The 20,492-nt window shown below is 41.2% G+C and overlaps 1 protein-coding gene across 1 annotated transcript in view; it reads right to left on the minus strand.

The window, feature by feature from the left end:
* ATP8A2 (ATPase phospholipid transporting 8A2) overlaps nucleotides 1-18,874 on the minus strand; it is a 310,559-nt gene extending 291,685 nt beyond the window's left edge. Inside the window, exon 1 of the mRNA XM_014879642.2 lies at nucleotides 18,756-18,874. Within this exon, the coding sequence (XP_014735128.2) occupies nucleotides 18,756-18,834 (79 nt within the window). The 5' untranslated portion in view covers nucleotides 18,835-18,874. The remainder of the gene's footprint in view (nucleotides 1-18,755) is intronic.
* Nucleotides 18,875-20,492: the final 1,618 nt, after the last annotated feature.

Consider the following 20,492-nt stretch of genomic DNA (forward strand, 5'->3'; position numbering starts at 1 on the left):
TGCCACCAGTCTTTGTCCTAGAGCAGCCAGCAAGTTTCAGACTAGAATAAAAAATAATACATTGCAGCTTTGAGAAGTTTTCTACTTTGTATGACTTAGTTCTCCAAGTTGTTGACATTTCTCATTAGAAATCCAGCAAAATACTAAAGCATTAATTCATTTCAAGAATTTGATTTCAAGCCTCAAGCTCGAGGCTCATTGCAAAGAAACACACCAAGTGCCACAACAGAGAGTATGGTGGCCTGAAGCCCCCACAACTTGCTGAAATAAAAGCATTGTCCTGAAGTCTGATTTTGCACTACTATTCATGGATAAACAGAAGTGCACCACAAAATTAAGCACACTCTGAAAATAAGAATGATATACACCTACCACCAACTGAGCTGCTTGGTACCACTCATGACATAAGTGTGCCTCCTTGGAGGCTTCTTATGTTTTCAGCTCTAAACATTGTCCATCTATACATAGTCAAGCACAGCTATTATCCTTTAAAAAATGCATTTTTTAAGATACCTGGCATACAAAGGAAGAGAGAACAAGCATTTCATAACACTACCTTTCTTTCTGGGTTATCTTAGTGCTACCTACAGCAAGTGCACTTGATGTGTACAAAGTGCTTTTGTAAGAAACGAGGATTCATCAAGCAACCACAGTCAAAATCAAAGCACAAACCACCAATTTTATCTTTATAGAAAATATGAAAGAGGATAATAATCACTCATATTCCTGTTCTAGTGACTAGAAAAACTCAGAGGCAAATGTTAACAGGTATCACAGGATGAGTCTCTGATCTCAACATACTCCAGAGCAGGAATACTCTCCTGAAATGTAGGAGATGCCAGATCACCTCTGTTCCCACTGCAAACACACCCACACCTGCAGTGTTGCCAGCACAAAAAACAGAGGAGCCAATTGCACCTCCAAAGCCACTTTTGTACTTGGACTACCAGACCACTCCACCATGTATAGTAGGAATGCTGCACTGTCAGCTGAAGTCATCTCTGACTTCCATGAATACATTCAGGACTAACAGAAGACTGTTTTTCAGGGGGAAAAAAAAAAAAAAAAAAAAAAAAAAAAGCTTGCACCAGGAGCAAATTAGGTTGGAAATTTCACTAGCAAGATAATCAATTTCTCACTAATCTTCATGCCTACTAGATCACCTCTTCACAGAATGCACAGAAACTCAGCCTTTCAATAAACAGGAACAAAGCCTATTATACACATATTACCTATATTATCTAAAGAGAGTTCACTATGATTATTGAATATTATTTTCACTTTTGTAAACTAATGCCCTGCCACCTAGTTTGGGCTGTACTAACTTGGGCTACCACATCAAATTCAAGCAGCATGCCTCTTAATAGATAGTCCTTGCAATCCAGTTATCAATGCTTTTGTCACACTGTTATCAATGCAGTTGCTTCCACATAAGTAGGCCTTCTACTCTAAAAAGCCAAAATATTGATGTCAATGAAGAAGATGAAGTACTTGCAAACAATGTAATAATATCAATTAAGAGAACAGGTATTTTTCTTTCATCCTTTTACTCTTAATATCCTCTCAAGTAAACACCAACAAAAGCCAAATATTCACTATGTTAACTCTAGCTTGTTCTAAGTAGCCTGAAGCCACCACAGCTTCCTGCATTTATTTGCACTTATATTAAGCCAGCATTAAAAATGCCATAGAGTTAATTTAGCTTTTTCCTTTCTTTCTTTCTAGAGGCAAGAATGCTAAATAGCTGCACGGGGGAAAAGTAAAAGTATTTAACAATCTCTTCTTGGAGCAATAAGATGAAGCAAAGAAATGCAGTCTTCATACCCCGTGGCAGTAGTACTTGACCTGCTCCTGGGACTGCTGCCTTCTAACAGGACAGGACAGTACTCATTTACCAGCTGAAACATGGTACAAAACTGCCTTTTAAAATGAAAGGCCACACCTGCAATAATCCAAAACCAAACTGCATCACTTAACAATTCTTGCCTAACAAAGCCCTACTGCCTAACTTCTGGTGTGTGGCCCAAGTCTGAGACATTAAAGATTCAGAGGTAACACACGGAATCTCTGTGCTTGTAACTATGTTAAAAGCACAGAGACCAAGCACAGTCTTTCCCCTTCAGGTTCTCAAGGTTTAATGCAGCCCCAAGACCCCTCTTATAAAGGTGTTGTAATGATTACTGGATCCATAGGAACTCCCTTATGGGCAATCCTCATTACATATCAAAATCCTCTGGTTTAAAAAAAAAAAAAAAAAAAAAAAAGCAACAACAAAGACCTCAAAGCAATCCACAGCAGGCAAGCAGGCTAGAGGTAGCTCTGTTCTGGCAACTGTAGATAAGCAGTCTGACCAAGACTTGGGGAAAGTTGGCTTCAGCTACCACAGGGAGATCTAGAACAGCTCTACCAAAATCCAGATTTGCATCAGATGAAAATCCCATACTGTGCATTTTCTGTCATCATTCATCTTCAGTTTAGCCACTATAACTAGACTTGTCTGAAACCTGTAAGCCCTATGAATTATTTACAGAGCAGCTCTGCTCCAAACACAACAGGCATTAGCAGGTACCCTCACACATTAGGAAAGCCCTGTTTCTTCAAAGCATCTTCTCTATTATGCAGACACAAGGATGAATATTTTGCCTTGATCAGATATGGGTTGATAACAGTATTGGGGCATATTTCAACACTTAAGAACAAAACATAGCAGACTACATCTCTCCAACACTGGCTCCTCTATAGTTGGGGACAGATCCTACTGCAAAAGGCCAACAAATCCAACACCATGTCTTCATCTCACCACCACCAACTTCTTTCACTGGCAAGGGCCCAGCCAGCAACCAAGCCAGCCATGTCCCACTGAACTCTATTTCCTCATTAGTGCTGCTGACAGCTTAGACATCCTGATTGCTGATCTGAGGTATGGCATTGTGAGAGAATGGCCCTGCAAAGTGGAGCCAACTTTGAAAAAGTGGGGCTCTCTCAACACCCTTGATGTCAATTCCCAAATCACGCTTAATAAATCCCCCAAAAGTCTCATCTTTTAAATCCAAATTTGTGCAAAACAACAACTTAACATCTGAAAAACCAGCAGTCCATACTCTAGAGGATCTTGGCAGAGCACCATTTTTTAGGAAGAGATTTAGATTTTAATACACGATCATATGGGCATATTCTGAGCACACCTATATGCCATGCAAGACTGTCTTTACAAGAAGATATCTGATGACAAAGTAGGCAACTAAGGTTTAACCAAACTCTCTTAAACCTCAGGGTCTCCAATCTTTTTTGCATGAGGAACAAATGAGAACCAAAGACTGATCCAGAAGCAATTTTTGTCATCAAGGACCAGCTGGATGGATACAGTCAGGCACAAAGCTCACCCCCAGCATTTCTTCAAACCCCTTCTCTCTGCTTTATAGCAATGAGACACATCATGCAGAAGACAACAGGGAAGGATCACTTGGAGGAAGAAGTGACTAAGCTACAGCAGAAGCAAGACCTAATCTTACCTCATCTCAACTCTGTTAGATGAAGGTCCTGCTATTCAGCACAGGCACACACACCCAAGCTCTCCCCTTAGATACTCAGACACACTTCTGAATTGGCATGGAGCAGATCCTATCTGCATTGCTGAGGGCTTGCACAAGCCACCAAAATGAGCCTACCTAAGACGGTACCCCAGCATTACACAAAAAGTTCTAAAGATTGAGTGTTAAACTAAGAGCAGCACGTTATTAATCAACTACACCCTTACTACTCTGCTACTTTTGCCATTCTCCAAATGTGTTTAACACAGAACAAAGCAGATACGAAAAGGATTAAGGGGGTAAATTCAATTATAGCCCATTCTCTTCACTGAGGCAACATTTTTTTAAATAAAAATCATATCAGGTTGTTGATGAAGTACTTAGAAAATATGACTGCAAGGTACCATTACAGAACCTATCATGTACCAAGCCATGCAGACTCATATGGGTTATGTGGCTTATTGTATTCATTAAAGGTTCACTACAACTGTTATTGGGACTGTTAATGGAAACATTCAAGAGAGGAAATTGGCAACCAATTCATTCTCTCTAATTGCAAAATACTTTCAGATGTCTCATACAGCATCCAAATGCCTTGCAGGAAACAGCATGTAACTGCATAGTGTAGCAACTAATAGAATTAGTCTATTGCATCCTTATTTATCTTTTAGTAATTTGTCTAATTTAATATCTGCTAGCTACACTGAAGTCTGACATAATGCAGGAACAAAATTAATACTGTCTTGTTAATCAGAAAGAAGATTTTAGCCCTCCTGCTTCAGAACAAGGACTGTTCAGCAATCCCACATGATGAAGGGAACACTTCATAACTGTAGAAGACTGCACTGAATCCCAGAATTATGAGCACAACCCACACAGACTCATCAGAACACTTCCATGAGAGCATCAAGAAATGCCACCCCCAGTGAAGAGTGGACATCATGAAGTTGACTGTTACCAGCAGAAGAAAGTCAATATAAACCTCAGGGTAACTATTTTCAGAGCTCTCAGAATAACACGTACATGGCAGAGGGACTCTGCTGTCCTGTATCACCACCACAGCACAGGGCATGCAGAGAGGCAGCACGTTCCTCAGATTCATTTTCTGGCTCTAACAGACATTTTCTTCCATTTAAGATACCTTCAAACAGCAGTAAATATGCTGGTGTGAGAATTAGCAGCCCTTCCCACCACTTGGCAGCTTCCAGAGGACTTGGAATACCAGACTGAAACTACCACATGTCCAAGAGAAGAGCTGCAGCAAAGGGGGTGAAAGAATGGATACCTGCATTTCAGGTTTCTTATATTTGGGCCTCAAAGGGTAGTTACTGTACTCCCAGCCTTTAGCACCAGATGAAAAAGCTAGTGCAGAACCTCTGATACTGATTACAATGGATCAGTATCACCAAGGACTACCAAAGCCAGAATACAGCTAATTATGTTTAGGGCAGCTTAACAAAGACATATCTGCACTAAGCTCAGAACAGACTTAGAAACTTAATGAAAGTCTTCCATGTAGGACAAGTTTATCTTCAGTGTAATGGATGTATAAACAGATCTACAAAACAGAAAATTAAACAGCAGTTCTATGTTTAACAAAGGACAAGAAAAGAGCTGCCATCACACACCTCTGCCTGTCCCTGTCAGGAAGAGAGCACTATCAATAGATGAGAGAAGCTTACAGGTTTGCAGTATCAGGCAGCCTTATCTCTGCTCTGCAGCCTTAGCCAGAAGACTAGACCAAGAATGAGACTAAAGCTGATCGAGCTAAAACCTCATGTGGTTTCTTCCTTTTTCCTTTGAAGCACATTTTATGAAAAATATAATTACCAGTTATTTTAATGCTGCAGCCACCTGCTACTATTATGCCAAAGTCCTATACTATAAGCATAGCTGGAGATGTATTTTTATTTTAAAATCCCAGCCTAGTAAGCCTTCTTATGCAGGTCGTTCTTCCTGGAACAGCTATCTTGTCTGCAGCATCTGTACTGGATGAGTTTTAAAAATATTCTCTCCTCTCACCCACCACCCCCAAAGAGAGATAATAGCCTCAGTGGCTTGATCTCTAGAAGATGTATTATGATTCTTTGACAGATTTTTCTGGTAATCCTGTAGATCAGACCCTGAACTGCTGCAGACTGGTGACAATGAATTTAATTTGGGCAGAGTTATGCTGACTGGACCTGCTGAGACTGCAACCTTACAGGTCTCCTGCTAGGCTCCACACAAAGCTGGTCATTGCCAAAACATTAAATGTTTGCTTTCTATTGGATCAGGATTCAGCTTGACCTATTGCATCATTTCTGAGATTTTAAGTACATTTGTACTGTATCCATCTGTCACTTTTGAGACATTCCAGTACCTGTCTGCAATAGGCAGAGTTTTATTGCAATTGCTTCTAGAATGAGCAAGACAAGAATCACAGACCTTTTCAATATTTAATTATCTGGTATTGCATAGGCTGCTGCGAATTTAGAGGAAATTATGTTTATGACTCATGTGCCGGTACTGGAGGAGTTTTTCATTAAAAAGTAGCCCTAGGGAGGAGAAGCAAAAGAAAAAAAAAAAGCCCAAACCAACCAACCATTACTGAAAGCTGAACATCACCACCTGGCTGACTCAATTTCCAGTGACAGTGCATCCATTCAGGTACAGCAAGCACTGGTGTTTCATTCCTAGGAAAGGCTTATCAGCTAGACTTCAGATGATGAGCCCAAAGTGGTGCTACACTCTTCAGGATAGAATTTCAGACAGTCTTAACCTATAACCATTCCTGGATTTTATACCTGTTGTTTAAATATTTTTGTGAAAGGGGAGACACCTTTTAAAAGAGAAATAGTCATTCCCACCCCTAATATAAGTTTCATACCCCCTCTTTAAAAAAAAAAAAAAAAAAATCAAAGCAAATACTTAGGTCTCTGAAATAACTACTGGGGACAAGATTCACAGAGCATTTTTTCTGAAAGACTGCAAGCCTTATTTCTCTTCATTCCACAGACTATTACAGAAATTATTTGGTCACATATGAGCAGAAGTTCCAAACTAATAAGCAATAATTTGCCATACCACATTTAGAGATCATCTAAAACACTATTTCCACACAGCTGTTCTATTTTGCTGTGAACAGCAGAACTACTCAGTGGAGAGAAATCCCTCCCATTCAGTTACTGTCTTAATATTGGGCTCATTGTAAAAACAGCAGCCCCTTGTTAATAATGAGCATTACATCCCAATAAATTTGAAGGAGTCTCTTGCATTAAGCAAGTATATCTCTCATCTTTAACATAAATCCTACTAAGCAGCTGTTGAGTCATCACTGTAGTGCTCATATCGCACAGGAACACAGAATCACACAACAGAATTATAAGTTTGTAAGTGCTTCCTCTCAGAGTTCAGGTTTTGACTATGCTTTTACCAAGCAATATTTAATCAGAGATAAAGGAACAAAATCCTTACAATAGAAGCAGACCTAGGTCTTACTTACTAGTAGATCATTACCTTAGCTCTGAATAAACCTTCATATCAAGAAAGCAGGCCTTCAGCTTTTCCACGTAGAAAATTGAAGATAAGGACAGTCAGTATCTACCTCAGGGCATTAGAAAGTTGAGCATATCAAACAATAATTTTTTTCAAAAAGCACAACCTTTCTTCCTTTGAAGCCAACTTACCTGACTGAAATTCAAAGCTACAAGAAAGGACAAGTTTCCTAGGTGAGATAGCCTATTTTACCAAAATCCCTACAGACATAACCTTCTACTACTTTTTCCCCCCCTTCTGAAGTCTTCCTACCTATGTGCATTAGCTTCTCTCACCCACAGATTACAGCTCTGGAGCTCATTAGTGTAAACAGAGCTGTAACAATTGTTACCAGGTAAAACTTGTTACCGAGCTAATCCTTTCTTCTGGGGAGGAAGTAAAGCCCAACCTCTTGAGCTTGGCTCATCACTATGTTACCCCACCTCAATGCGAGTGTCTAGTCAGCTGATTTTTACTGTTTCTTTTCCTAAGCGTTGCTATTACTACAGATGTCTTTCAGAGATTTTTTTTTACTTTATTTGTGACACCATTCATGTTAAAGCCTGTACAAACAATCAGAAAAAGTTATTGTCGTTTTCTCTGACTATTTTTAAGCTTAGTTCTTCATTAACTTATCCTTTCAGTCATCTTTCATAGTGCTTCTTATTGTGAATTGATTTTCCCATTATAGGTGCATATAATAGGAAAACTGCTTGAATATCTCTTCATATTTTTTAGTGGATGAGGTAATTCTAAAGCATCTATTTCTGCTTTGACCTTAGTTTTATCTACTTGCCTTTCTTCTGTTAATCCAACTCTATTTTTGGCTATAGCCTCAGTCACAGCATAGTCTTCTAGTTGAAGCACTGCCAATCTTCTTAATGTAGAACTTCCCTTCCCCCTTCTTCAGGTTGTTAATCACTCTTCTCAAATTTTAGTCTAGAAAATTGCACATATCAATTTTTTTATTTAAATTGTTTATGTCAATATAGAATCATTGTTAATAAACAATTTAGACAATAAAAAATAATGCCAAAAAACTTACAGAAATATATACCTTATAAAAATAAACCTTTATAAGAAGTAGGGGATTAAATAAAAAGCCATGTTCTGCTTATTTTGTCCAGAATATCCAGGTGGACTTAGCTTCATGAGGTCATGACACCACCAAAGCCAAATGGCAACAGCGAGGGGGGAAAAAATAAAGTAGTGGTTGTAAACTCACCTGACTACAGAAATATTTTTGTATACAGCCCTCTGTTTCCCAGCACCATACAAACACTGTGTAGCTGCCTATAATCTTCATCTTGCCCTCTGAAGTAGATAACTAAAATTATTTCCTTGCTCTGGAGCCACTGATGACAAAATATTTGAAACTGCAGTGAAACAGCTTTAGCTCCTGGCGAAGACAGAAGCTACCACATCCCTGCTGCCTTTCTCTACCTCAGTAAATTCTGTGGCTTCTGCTTAGGATACTAATATTTTATTACTGAAAGCTAGTTTGTGTACTGGTTCCGATGGAAATAAAAAATATGGTTGCTTGCAGTCGCTGAGTCCTAAATTAATGACAATGTACACTCCAATAGTACCATCTGCCCTGACAGGATGTGAACTGGTACACAGAAATATAAATCTTTTCATCTCATCAGAGGGCAAAACTGTTCTGATTTGATTTGAAGCCTGTAAAAGAATGATGCAGAAATTCAGCAAGATGCTTGTGTCTGTGAACTGCTGGGTGTCTTAAGAAGGGACTTTAATTTTAAAAAAAAGGGGGAGGTTTCTGGTGGGAAGAAGATCTAAGATTAACTCTTGTCCTTGATTGTCAGGATTTCTCTATATAGAAGATGACACTGATAGGAGAATTTAATGTCCCTGTAAACAACAGCATTCCTAGCAGGAATGGTAAGTACACACACCCTGCGAATCTGGCTGTCTAATGAACCAAAAAGTACCAAAAGGAATACTAAATTATTTAAATACCCTGCTATTTAGCACTAACACAAAATTGCACTGTCTCAACAAGATCATATCAGATTTATTACTACAGCTATTTTATTCCCATTTTTTCTCTCTTTGGGGTTTTGGCAGAAAGCCCTCAGAGAAAACAGTTTAGGTAATTAGCTGGCGGGCCAAAACTTCAACAAAACCATCCAGTGTTGAGGACTGCAGAATCTTCTTTGCAACCTGGTCTTTCTTGATGTTGAAAGTTTAGGACTGCTGAAGTCTCTCCAGCAGTCCATACTGGAAATCCTTACTGCTCTCTCCCATGCCATGCCAGACATAGTCCCTCGCATCTAACTTGAATTCCTACCAGAACCAGCATGGCTAAGAACACTTGAGGGAGATAGCATAGAGAATGGAGTGAGGGATGGAAATGGCCAGAGATATAAAGCAGGTGCATCTACTGTGATATAAACCAGACTTCTTGTTTTCAGTGGAGATCCTGCAACTAAAGAGGCCTTCTTGGGTCTACTGTAGGATTTTGGATGTCGCACTCTGTCACACGAGAGGGAATGGGAACGGGGTGATGCTGTGTGTGGAAGATACTGTATTCACAGTCCCAACTAAGAGATCCATGACAGAAGGGCTACATGGAAGGCACTAGGGAAATTTTCATCTGTGTTTACTGGAAAATTTCAGTGACAGTATACATTACAACTCACAGCAGGAAGCTCACCTTCTCCAGAAAACATGCCATTAAGTCTTCTTATTATAGGGGCTCAGCACTATATCTTTCAGAAAGACCTGAAACAATATCTGTCATGGCTTAACCCCAGCTGGAATTTAAGTACCATACAGCTGCTCACTGCTCTATCCCAGCTGAAACCAGGATAATGTTCAAGTCCAATTTCACAACATGCAATGGATCCATGATAACCCTAAAGTAATGAGGTCCTTTGCACATTTGCATGGTCATTGACTGATACTTGCACTTGCCCAAAGTGTATTAATTTGGGACCTAGACCCTCAAAATCTCTTTTTCTGTAAGAAGTGAACTCTTTCTCCTCAGATATTTCAGATCTTTCTAGCCACTCCTTTCTCCTTCTGAAGACTGATCACCCCACTTTGTTACCCTTATGATGACTAGTAGGGTTCAAAAACTTTTCAAGGACAAGATAAGCAAATTTCAGATTTGTAAAAAAATTACTTTGATAAAAAAACAGAGGGTATGAACTTCTTTTTTTTTAACTGAAGATTGTGGGAAAACTTCAGCAAGGATCAGGATTTTAGTTAAGGACTGATAGTGAATGGTCCCCTGTCTTCAGGCAGTGCAGAACTAGGATAAATTTGGCTGGGGCAGGGCTAGCACTCTCTCCTCGTGTCTGTCTGCTAGGCTCTTATGAATGCTCCTTTTTTCCCCTATGACCAGACAGGTAAATAGCACAGGGATGGCTTCCAGATGCAGACCTATATTAGTGAAACTCTGGGAAGAAGATTTGACTGTTAAATATGTAAAAGCAGAAGTGGTGCCCTCCCCAGCCTGGGTAGCACCTGCATACCTTAACTCCCCTGTCTCTCTATCCCACTTCAAAACAAGGCACCAGGATTGGTGTCAATGTATTTCAGTTCAGTAGCCGTGGGACCACTGAAGCAGTAACTATGCTGAGCCTCCCCAGTGATGCAGAAATGTTGTCTAAATGTCATCTGGATTTCAGATTCAAGCTTCGAGGTTAAATCCTCATTCCCAGCTGTGAACTGATATGACAAATGCAGATGTAACCTCTGTATGTGTTTCAGAGTTATGATGGCTGGTGCTGACTTTGCATGTACTCTTTCAGCATCTTTTGTCTCCTATTTACAAACAAATGGCATGTGTTAAATAAAGCAACATATGCTAAGAGGATTTAAAGGCACAAAAAAGCCTGGGCTACTTGTTTCATATACCCTTCGTATAAGCATTGGGTTGAATGTTCCTAGATCTGACAGGAACAGGACCTTAGTTTTTAGTGGTTTGTGTTTTGTACAAATAGGCAGAACAGTGCTGGGATGACAAGAGATAACACCTGAGCTCTCCTTCTGTTCAAAGTAGAAAAATTTATCTGGCTGATTTTATTAAAAGGAGATAAACACTTTGCTTTCACTCTTTCTGACTACCTGCTCATTTAATAAAATCAAATGAATGGCTTTGGTCATCTGCATTCAAGACATTAGGAACTAAAAATCAAGACCTTGCAGTCAGCTTTAAAAATGATGTCAGACTGCCTTCTCTCCTTTATAGAACCTTTATAGACTAATTTAATTTGTGTTAATCCTGATTTCCAACAGTCTAAAAGAAGGTAGATTCATCAAACCTTAGCTAAAATAAACTGACAAATTTTGTTGGATCCATTATGAACTGATAGAATCATGGCTCTTCCATTTTAATCAAGTGGAAGACCAAGAGGAAAACCTCTCATTCACCTTTTTGCACTAATACCTCAAAGCAAGTTTTCAAATTGTTAAATAGAACTAGAATTAACAAAAATACCCTATGCAAGGGGGGATAGTAGTGGAAATATATTTAAAATCCACAGTATGTCTTGTGATTATTCATCATAACATGACAGTATTGAGACTAATTTACTGACACTTCATGTTCATTTAAACTGGTTTTAGTGCTCACTGCAAGGATAACTACACCTGTATTTGTCAAGAGAGCCTCCTGTGAATGTCATGTACAAGGGTGTGATATTGTAACTACAGGGATTGTGTCACTTCTGTGAGGAGTCCAAATAGGTGGTTGGACTGGGTCACTCATTAAAATCTGCATCATGTCAGTTTTGACTTATCACACTTTGGCTTGAAATACAAAACTTTGCATCTTCTGTTTTCGGGTCCTTTTGTGCCATTATAGTTTCCAGTAATCTCATTAAAAATGTCCAAGAATCTAGTAACTACCACTTAACCTCCTGTCTGACAGCCAGGAACTTTGAAACAGGCAGGCATCTATCCATTCCTGGGGCTGGAAAGAAACTGTCCAGAAACTTTTGTACTGGGCAGGATTCATTATGAAAAGTTGGCAATAATGCTAATCAAAAATCTGAGAGCTTTCTAAACAAATACTGGAATAACTGAAAAGAATGTATTTTCAATATTAATAATTAAATTTTTTGCACTAAAAATAAACCCCCAAGCTTTGTAAAAGCTGTTTTTTTTTTTTTCTCAACTTTCAACTGTGTCAGTGATCTTTCCCAAATTACCCTTTGAGTGTACCAGCTGAAAATCAGTTATCTAAAGCTCTCAGATGTCATGTCTTACCTCCCTGAAACTGCTCCAAAAGGCTTAAGTAGCTGAGCTGGAAAAGATAAGAGACTGAAAGGAAAATATTTGTGGCAAGCCACACTTAAGAACTGTACCAGAAGCAGAAAGATATGGCTGCAGAGATACTCAACTGCCTTTTCAAAATCTAGTATATTGCTCTGCTCTACCAGGTATATGTACAAGAAAGACTGCGTGATTAACTATCCCTTAAAAGAACATGTTGGCAATCAGCCTCTACAGATACTGTCTGCAGCAGATATTCTAGGCTTTGTACTGCTACAAACTTAAATAAAATGTGCCACAATACAACATGGTACAGGAAAATAAGTCTGGAACACTTCCCTGTCGTAGTAATAAAGCTAACATAGGTGCTTAAGATACTGTTTCACAAGTAGTGATATTACTTCACAAGTAGTGAGCTCTGTCAGACTCAAAGATTATTTAAAGCCTATACTTGACAGCTCAAACAAGACTGGCCAAAGGGAAATGAACCAGTCAAGAGTGCCACCCTGCAGGAAATCTACAGAGCATCACTTGACAACCTTCCAAAGAGCAGAAACAGATAACCTGGTTGTTTACAGGGCCCTCAGCAAGGCTTCAGTACAGCAAAAATGTCTTGTGAATTGCTAGTTGGAGAGTGATCAGTTTTGGATGCTGACAACAGTTTTCAGATGTTCATCCAAAATATCATCTAGAGTCAATGGGAGCTATCAACTTGAAACTTCTTCTGGAGGGAAGGAGGGTTAATGGTAAGAAAAAAAGGGAATGCTTTAGAGCAACATCACTTATGAAGGCACAGATTTCCAGGTTAAAAAAAAATCCTGCAGAGTTGGCAGAGATCAAGACTGCATGCGAACCTTGTAGCAATGGAAATGCAATACTAAATGACTATGCTCTCCATGCCCAGTGAGTTCCATTCAGGAACTATACCCAGAAGTTCCATTGTCTTGGTGATATTCTAGGACCCTGAACAGACAAGCAGATTTCCTTACAGTCCTTTCACCATTAGGTACTTTGATCCTTCATGGAACTACAGTGGCATTTCTGCCAAATCACACTAGTAGGGCAGTGCTTTTAGGTCTACCCAGAAAATGAGAACACTGACTCACTCAGCCCAGACAAGTGTACTAAAAGCAGAAACTGCTAGAGAACTAAAATCTGAAACAAAAGTCCTGTGGAGAGATAGTGGCACAGAGAAGGAATAAAACAGTTTCTATAAATAGACAGTACATGTGCCTGTCTGCAATATAGTTATGAATACTCAAGTAGCGTAACATAAGAGAGTTCATATATTGGCTATACAGCAGAATGGAATTTTTAACTTTTATTAAATACATTCATTTCATTTGATCCTAGAAACAGAAAGGTAGTTAAATCTCTTATGTCCTCAAATAACTCCTAAATAACTGTATTCCTTATCATCTGAGTGGTTTGATCTTTAATGGATTTGTTAATAATCTCATCTCTGCCATCACAGTAGGGAAAAAAATGTTTCTTCTGCTACCCTACTTAGGACCTTAGTTATTTATGAAGTTGCTCCACGGTAACTGTGCACAAATCACCTTTTTCTAATTCAGACTTCTAAGCAGAGGTATTTTAAACTCCCTCCTATTCTAATGCGAACTTTCACAGCCAAACAAGCTTTAAGCAAAGGCAGCAGAAGTTCAGGTCGGCCTCCAGTTAGCCCTGTCACTGTCACTACCTCGCTTTACAGTCGTGCAAGATCCCACACAGCTTGAGAAGGCTCCCTTTTGCGGTACTATGGAAACACAGGAGCGAAAAGCATGGGGTTTATTGTGATGAGTGCTTTGTCAAAAGGCATAATTGTCACTGGTGTCTACATAAACAGGATCGGGCCTTTGATGTGATAGAATAAGCTGCACATTATACTACACTGCATGCCAGTTAAACGCGGATGAAAAGAAATGGGAGGTCTGTAATACACCAAATTACCACCATGCAGTTTGAGTATGTCCATGAACAAACACGGACTAAAGTAGTCTGTCTATTCAGTAGTAACTTCTGCCACTAAACTGGCAGAGGTTTAGTCTTCACCTGGAAAAGTTTCCCATCACAGAGCAGATTTCCTGTATGCCAACGCTATGGTTGCAATTGTCTTACTCAATGTTTCGGTAATTCTTCCTGATGCTAATGGGCAGTTAAAGCATTTGCTGATGAAGTACACCCTCCTGTCACTACTCCTGCCAGGTACATTTCTCTCAGCAGAATAGGGCTTTTATTCTTAGTTAAACAGTTTTAATAATAGCATTTAAAGAATTTGTTGGCTCAGCACTTTGCTGACCACTTCTAGGGGTTGTTTGCTTAAAAATGCATCCAAGGCAACTGCTGATCCTCCTGCAAAATGGGATGTAGGTATCCCGTGAGTAGAGGTGATGAGAGTGAGCTTCAAGGCTAAAGCTTTGTAGCCTTCACCATGCTTCTTACACCACCTGAACCCGTCCTCCATAAAACCAAAATACACTTTATTTGAAACAGCAACAGCCAGATGTAGATCATGCAGAGTTGATGATATATTTTACGTATAGCCGCGGTGCATTTTATATTTATCTACAGGAATTATGTCTGACCTGTAAATGACTACAGATAAAATCAAAGAATCGTTATGGCTGGAAAAGACCTCTGAGGTCATCAGGTCCACCCTTTGACTGAATACCACCATGTCCCCTAAACCTTATAGCAAAGAGCCATGTCTACTCATTTTTTTAACACTTTCGGGGCTGGTGACCCAATAACTTCCCTGAGGAGCCTGTTCCAATGCATAATCATCTCTGCTCAAGGATAAAAGCTTTGAGCAAAGTACAAGTGCCTGTGTAGAGTTTTAACTGCTCTGTATGGCACTTCCCAACAGTTGCAATCATGGTAATTATATCACAGCACAAAAATAGCCCAAAGAAATCCTTGCATAGACATTTCTCTGAAAAATGGAGGAGATAGAGCCTTTACAAGAAAAGGAATAAGACTCTCAGATCAAAAACACTGCATAAACTATAAGCAAGTATTTCAAAGGAAAAGTAGATGGAAAATGTATAGAAGGAGTATTGTTTCATACCATTAAATGATGTTTTTATTTCAGTTCCTCATGTTCTGACAGAAGATTCTGTTACTACCTTTACACTAAAAATATTTTTCTTGCTGATGTGTATCACTGAGCAGTTGAAAAAGACCACAGTAAATAATACTGAGATCAGGTGTGCCTTTAATCCATTATAAAGTTGAAATTCGATTTTTTTCCCTAAAAATAAAAATGCCATTGTATAAACATCAAATGTCTTATTGACAGTTTCTTATTTTAGTGGTTTTAAGGAGGCAGGAAGGAAAAGAACAAGTTAGTCTTTGATGTCTGTGGTTACAACAGTAAGGAGCTAGAGACTTTGAGAATAATTTAAATCTAATCAATTTAGCTCAGTTGGTACAACATTACAGCAATAAAAAGGTTTACTTGTACAACAAAAAAATCGATTAATGAGAAAATGCATAAAAAAGAAGAGCAGTGATCATCTGAGTGGCAGAAGGTGACTTCCCATCTCTAAATTCTACTTTTCACATCATCTGCTTTTCTAGCAAGTGCTTTATACTGGTGTTAAGCAGGTTTAAAACTCTATCAAATATACCAGTTACAGTTTATGCTGTATTAGCACACGTGGAAGTCACACTACCAAGTACAGGAGGGTAGAAAATCTAAGATGAAAAGACACTGTTAGACCATCATAGAGATAGTGTTCTTCTTGACTAAAGAGGAATGTCTATAAGCTACTGAAATACTTTACATGGTATGAAAATAAATCTCAGTGACCCAAACTAAAACCTAATACTTTAGATTACCAAAACTCCCTCAAAAGTAAACAAAACTAGCGAATAAACTAAAAGATTTTAAAGCAGGAAAGATCTTCTCTTCTAAAAAGGAAAGGAGATAGAACATTTTGATACATAGATGCCAAAAAGCCTGCAATGGATAGAGACAGTTATCTGACCCTAACTAAGGATGGAAAAAGGGTGACTGGTTCCTCCCCGACACCACTCAGCTCAGAAGAGTCTTGAGATTTTGCAGTGCCACCACACAACCACATCTGAACTGCTTGCCAGTGGCTCAGTATCCAAATGTATGCTTTTATAGTTGGCTTCACACAGCCCAGAGCCCCTCATGTGAACCTGTTTGGCCCCCACACACAGCAGGTCTGCACATCAAGACACAACATGCTGTGAAAAACAGAGTTACTGCCTTTCTGTGCCTGGTCCCTGCTGGCATTCAGATCATATAGGCTGGTAGTGAGCCACACCACTGATCCAGGTGACCATCTGATGGCTAATGTTGACACAAGCAAAGCAGTGGGAATGCCCAGGAATGGGGAAGGCAGGACTTTCTGGGTGGCAGAGAGATTGGTTCTGCTTGTACTAAGTCACTAGAGCTGCCTCTGGTAAACTAACTACAATCACATCCTTTAATAAGTTTGTGTAGTGAGTTACACAAACCCCTGTTATGTAACTTTACAGACATTATACATACAACTGTACTAGATATTACTCTTGTTAGCCTTGAAAACATTCTAGATAGGAAATACATTGTTCAAGTGCTCAAAAGTGATCTTAATGCTAACCAGCAACTCCCATCTTTCTTCAAAGTATTATTTAATTTGGACTCTCCCTACGTGAAATTCAGGGAACATGTAAAAGTCTAAGGCTGTGTATAGACAAATCCCATGCAGACAATCTGGGTGCCCCAAGCACTCAGGGCATCATCAAGGCACAACTTAACCACCTAGATCCACGAGTATGATTGTGGATTGTGGATGACCAAGCACTGGAGATATTCAAGAACCATCTGGACACAATCCTATGTAATGTGCTCTAGGATGACCCTGCTTGAGCGGGGAGGTTGGACCCTCTGTGGTCCCTTCCAACCCATCCTGTGTGATTCTGTGACTTACAAAAGCTGAAGGTTAAACTCTTTATGTATGTCACACTGAAGCTAAACATTCTCCAAGTGCCAAGCATCTGGTATCTGAAAGGAGCCTAGGTTTGGATTCCAAGAGTTAAGTCACAAAAAGATCTGCCAAACTGTAGCTCTGGGAAAGGAGCCTCCCTACCACAGGACAGGGTTTCAGATCAGACTGCAGAAGTGGACACAACCCCAAACACTGGAAAGTGGAATCTGCTTAACTGCAACTGTTTCATCTGAATGGCTTAGGCTGAAGATAAGTAAAGCTGGTAATATGCTAAATCCTACCCTGAAACCTTACCATTTCCTCTGAGCAGGCATTACACACCTCTTTGCTCAGCATCCCACTTACTTCAGCAGCTATGCAAAGTCCCTGAAGTTCTGTCCTTGCTACCAAGAAGTGAGACCAAAAGGGAAATGTTACAAGAGTGACCAGGTTGTGCAGAGGAGTCAAAGAGAACGTGGTTTACTCCTTTCAGCTAGCTATAGCCTGGTTCCATGAGCTGAACAGCCATGAGTGGCTAAAGGACATCTTCAAATACAGCATCATCCAAAAGTAATCCAGCAAATGCTCTCCAAGGTGCTCTGAGATTTAACCTAATGCTGATCAGGAAATGCACAGATTTCTCATTGAAACAAAAAGTGCTGAAACAGCGTTATACCACACTTTTACTCACCACAGAGACTGTACTAGGCACTAAATATATTGCACAGGAACGGGTGTCTGTAAGTCATCAGCAATGTCACTGATGCTTCATCTATGCCCAAGCAGAACATATCAGAGCTGAAATGTGAATGCACCTTGGTCTTACCGAAGTCAGTGTAAGTCCTTTGGGAGCAGAATTCTACCTTCAAAGTCTTCCATTTCTGTCTATTTTTTATGAACTAGTTGGAAAACAGTTTCCTAAGGGAACCTCTTAAGAAACCTTGTAATTTACCTTTCCGCAGGCTCAGTGCAGTGCCTGATGCTCTGCCCACTCCTGATCACGGGACAGAGGCCCCTGACCGGCGTGGCGGGGTGGGGAGCACCCCTGTCTCCCCTGCACCGGCGGTACTGCCCTCCGACCAGAATAAATTTCCCTGCCAAAAGCTATCAGAGCCAAGAGAACGAAGGGGGCCGCCTTGTTCACTCCGCGGGGTGAGGGTGCCGGGCCGTGTGTCGCGGTGGGATGGATGGAGGTGCGGCCGCGCCGCTGGGGCGCGGGCAGCAGCGCCGGGCCGGGGTCTGCAGCGGGGCCGCGGTGCCCTTGGGGCAGGGACGGGCGGGCAGCGCTGCGCCCCCGCCCCGCGGCTCCTCCGTGCCGAGCAGCCCCCGAGCGAGGGGCAGGCACTGCGGGATCCCCAGCGGCGGGGCGGTGGGGCGGCAGGGCCGGGCGGCCGCGCCATGGAGGCGCCGCTGCCATCCCTTCCCTTCCCTTCCCTTCTCCTCCCTTCCCCCGCGCCCTCCTTCCTCCGCCGCGGCGCCTCCTCCCCGCGCCGCTCCCGCCCGCCTCTCCTCGCCCTCTCCTCACCGGCCGAGGAGTGGATCTTGGAGGATTTCCGCCGCAGGGACATCTTCAGCGCGGTGTCCAGGCCGGCCCGGTTGGGCATGGTGCGGCGGGCCGGGGCGCGCTGGCCATGGGCCCCCCCGCACGCCGACGCCGCGCTGCGGCCGCCGGCACCGCCGCGCCCGGGCTGCGGGGGCGGGAGAGGCGCTCAGCCCGGCCCGGCCCGGCCCGGCCCGGAGATGCCCGCACGGGGAGCCGCTCACGGCTCCGTGCGCCCGCTGTGAGCTGCATCGAGTCAGGGCCTGGGTTTGGTGGGGCGTTTTGAGGTGTCTGTCTGGAAATGGTATTTTACTAGGCATTTTAGGCGCATAAAGCATCCCGAGAAAGCCCCTGCTGGGATCAGGATCCCTAACTGGGTTTCTTTGTTCCGGTTACAAGGGCATCTTTCATCACTGTGGCGTGCTGCCAGTCTCATCACAAAAGATACAGTTCCTTCTCAAAATATCCAGTAAATTAAGGATAAAAAATAATAAAGGAAAGATTCATCAATGTAGCACTTACAGCCCATCACCTTTCTGAGCAAAACATTTGGAGCCATGAGATTTACCTAAGGACAGGCAAAGAAAGAATGTAACTCAATAGAAAAAAAAAGTAGGTAAGACAGTATGTCTGAATCTTTACAGATCTGGTCTTAACCAAGCATTACTAGCAGCAGTTGCTGCATCTTAAGGAGTTGCTTTCTCTACCAGATGAGCTTCGAGGTAGAATGATTTAAATGAGGCAGAATCACCACAGGACAAGGCTATATTGAGTTTTGGGAAGATCTACCACATAAGAAACAGTCCCCCATATCTTGAAGGTCTGTGACAAATGGCCCTAAGTCTGTATCTAAAACACTTGACCCTAGAGAGTTGGCTACACACATGATGGGCAACTTGGCTGTTATTTAAAAGATCATAAATAATGCTAAACCTCTGAATCTTGCTGTACTTTAGTGTCCTCACATATAGTATGGAAAGTGATACTTTCCTGCTACGACTTCACAAAGTGTTAGAAATATTGTTGACAAACCACTTTGCACTTTCTAAACTCAACGTAATCTAGAACTGTGGCATTTTACACTGACTGCACTGAATGCATCATAGCCCACTGGAGATGTGTGCTTTGCAACAGGACTGCTGCTGACAGATATTTCTTGCCTGTGAGAAGCTTTTACTCATGGATTTTATCACTCTGGGAGAAGTGGCCCAAGAGCTTTTGTGAATGAAATCATCTGGTAAGGACAATACCCAGTGCTGGCATTCCTGCATGCCTTTCCCATTTTAAGACCATGACATGGAGCTGGTTATTTTCATGAACATCATATTCTCCTTCAGCTTGCTCTTTCTCCTCTCCAAATTATTTTCTGTTGTGGTCAGTATCTTTGAATGAATTGCCTGGGGAACAGGGAATCACTTCACATTTATTGTTAGCTAGTAGACAAATAGAAGTGAGGTTCACTTTGGGTTCAAGCTGTCAGCTCAAAGTCAAAGAAATTGCTCCCAGAGAAGGACCAAAAAATGAATGGCAGCTCCTGGATTCATGTTTACCTTTTCATCAGAAATTAGCCCTCAGGTGAACTGTGTTTACAGTACACTTAAAGTATTGTTAACTGTCAGCCTGTGAGCCCATGTAGCAGCTGAGTGCATTCATTCCTTCACATGCACTGCACTTGCTTTCACCTCTGCACACTCAATGTTCTCGAAGGGAGCTCCAGCTAGA

This window comes from Sturnus vulgaris, chromosome 2, assembly GCF_052056855.1.
Source record: "Sturnus vulgaris isolate bStuVul1 chromosome 2, bStuVul1.hap1, whole genome shotgun sequence".
Taxonomy (NCBI): Eukaryota; Metazoa; Chordata; class Aves; order Passeriformes; family Sturnidae; genus Sturnus; species Sturnus vulgaris.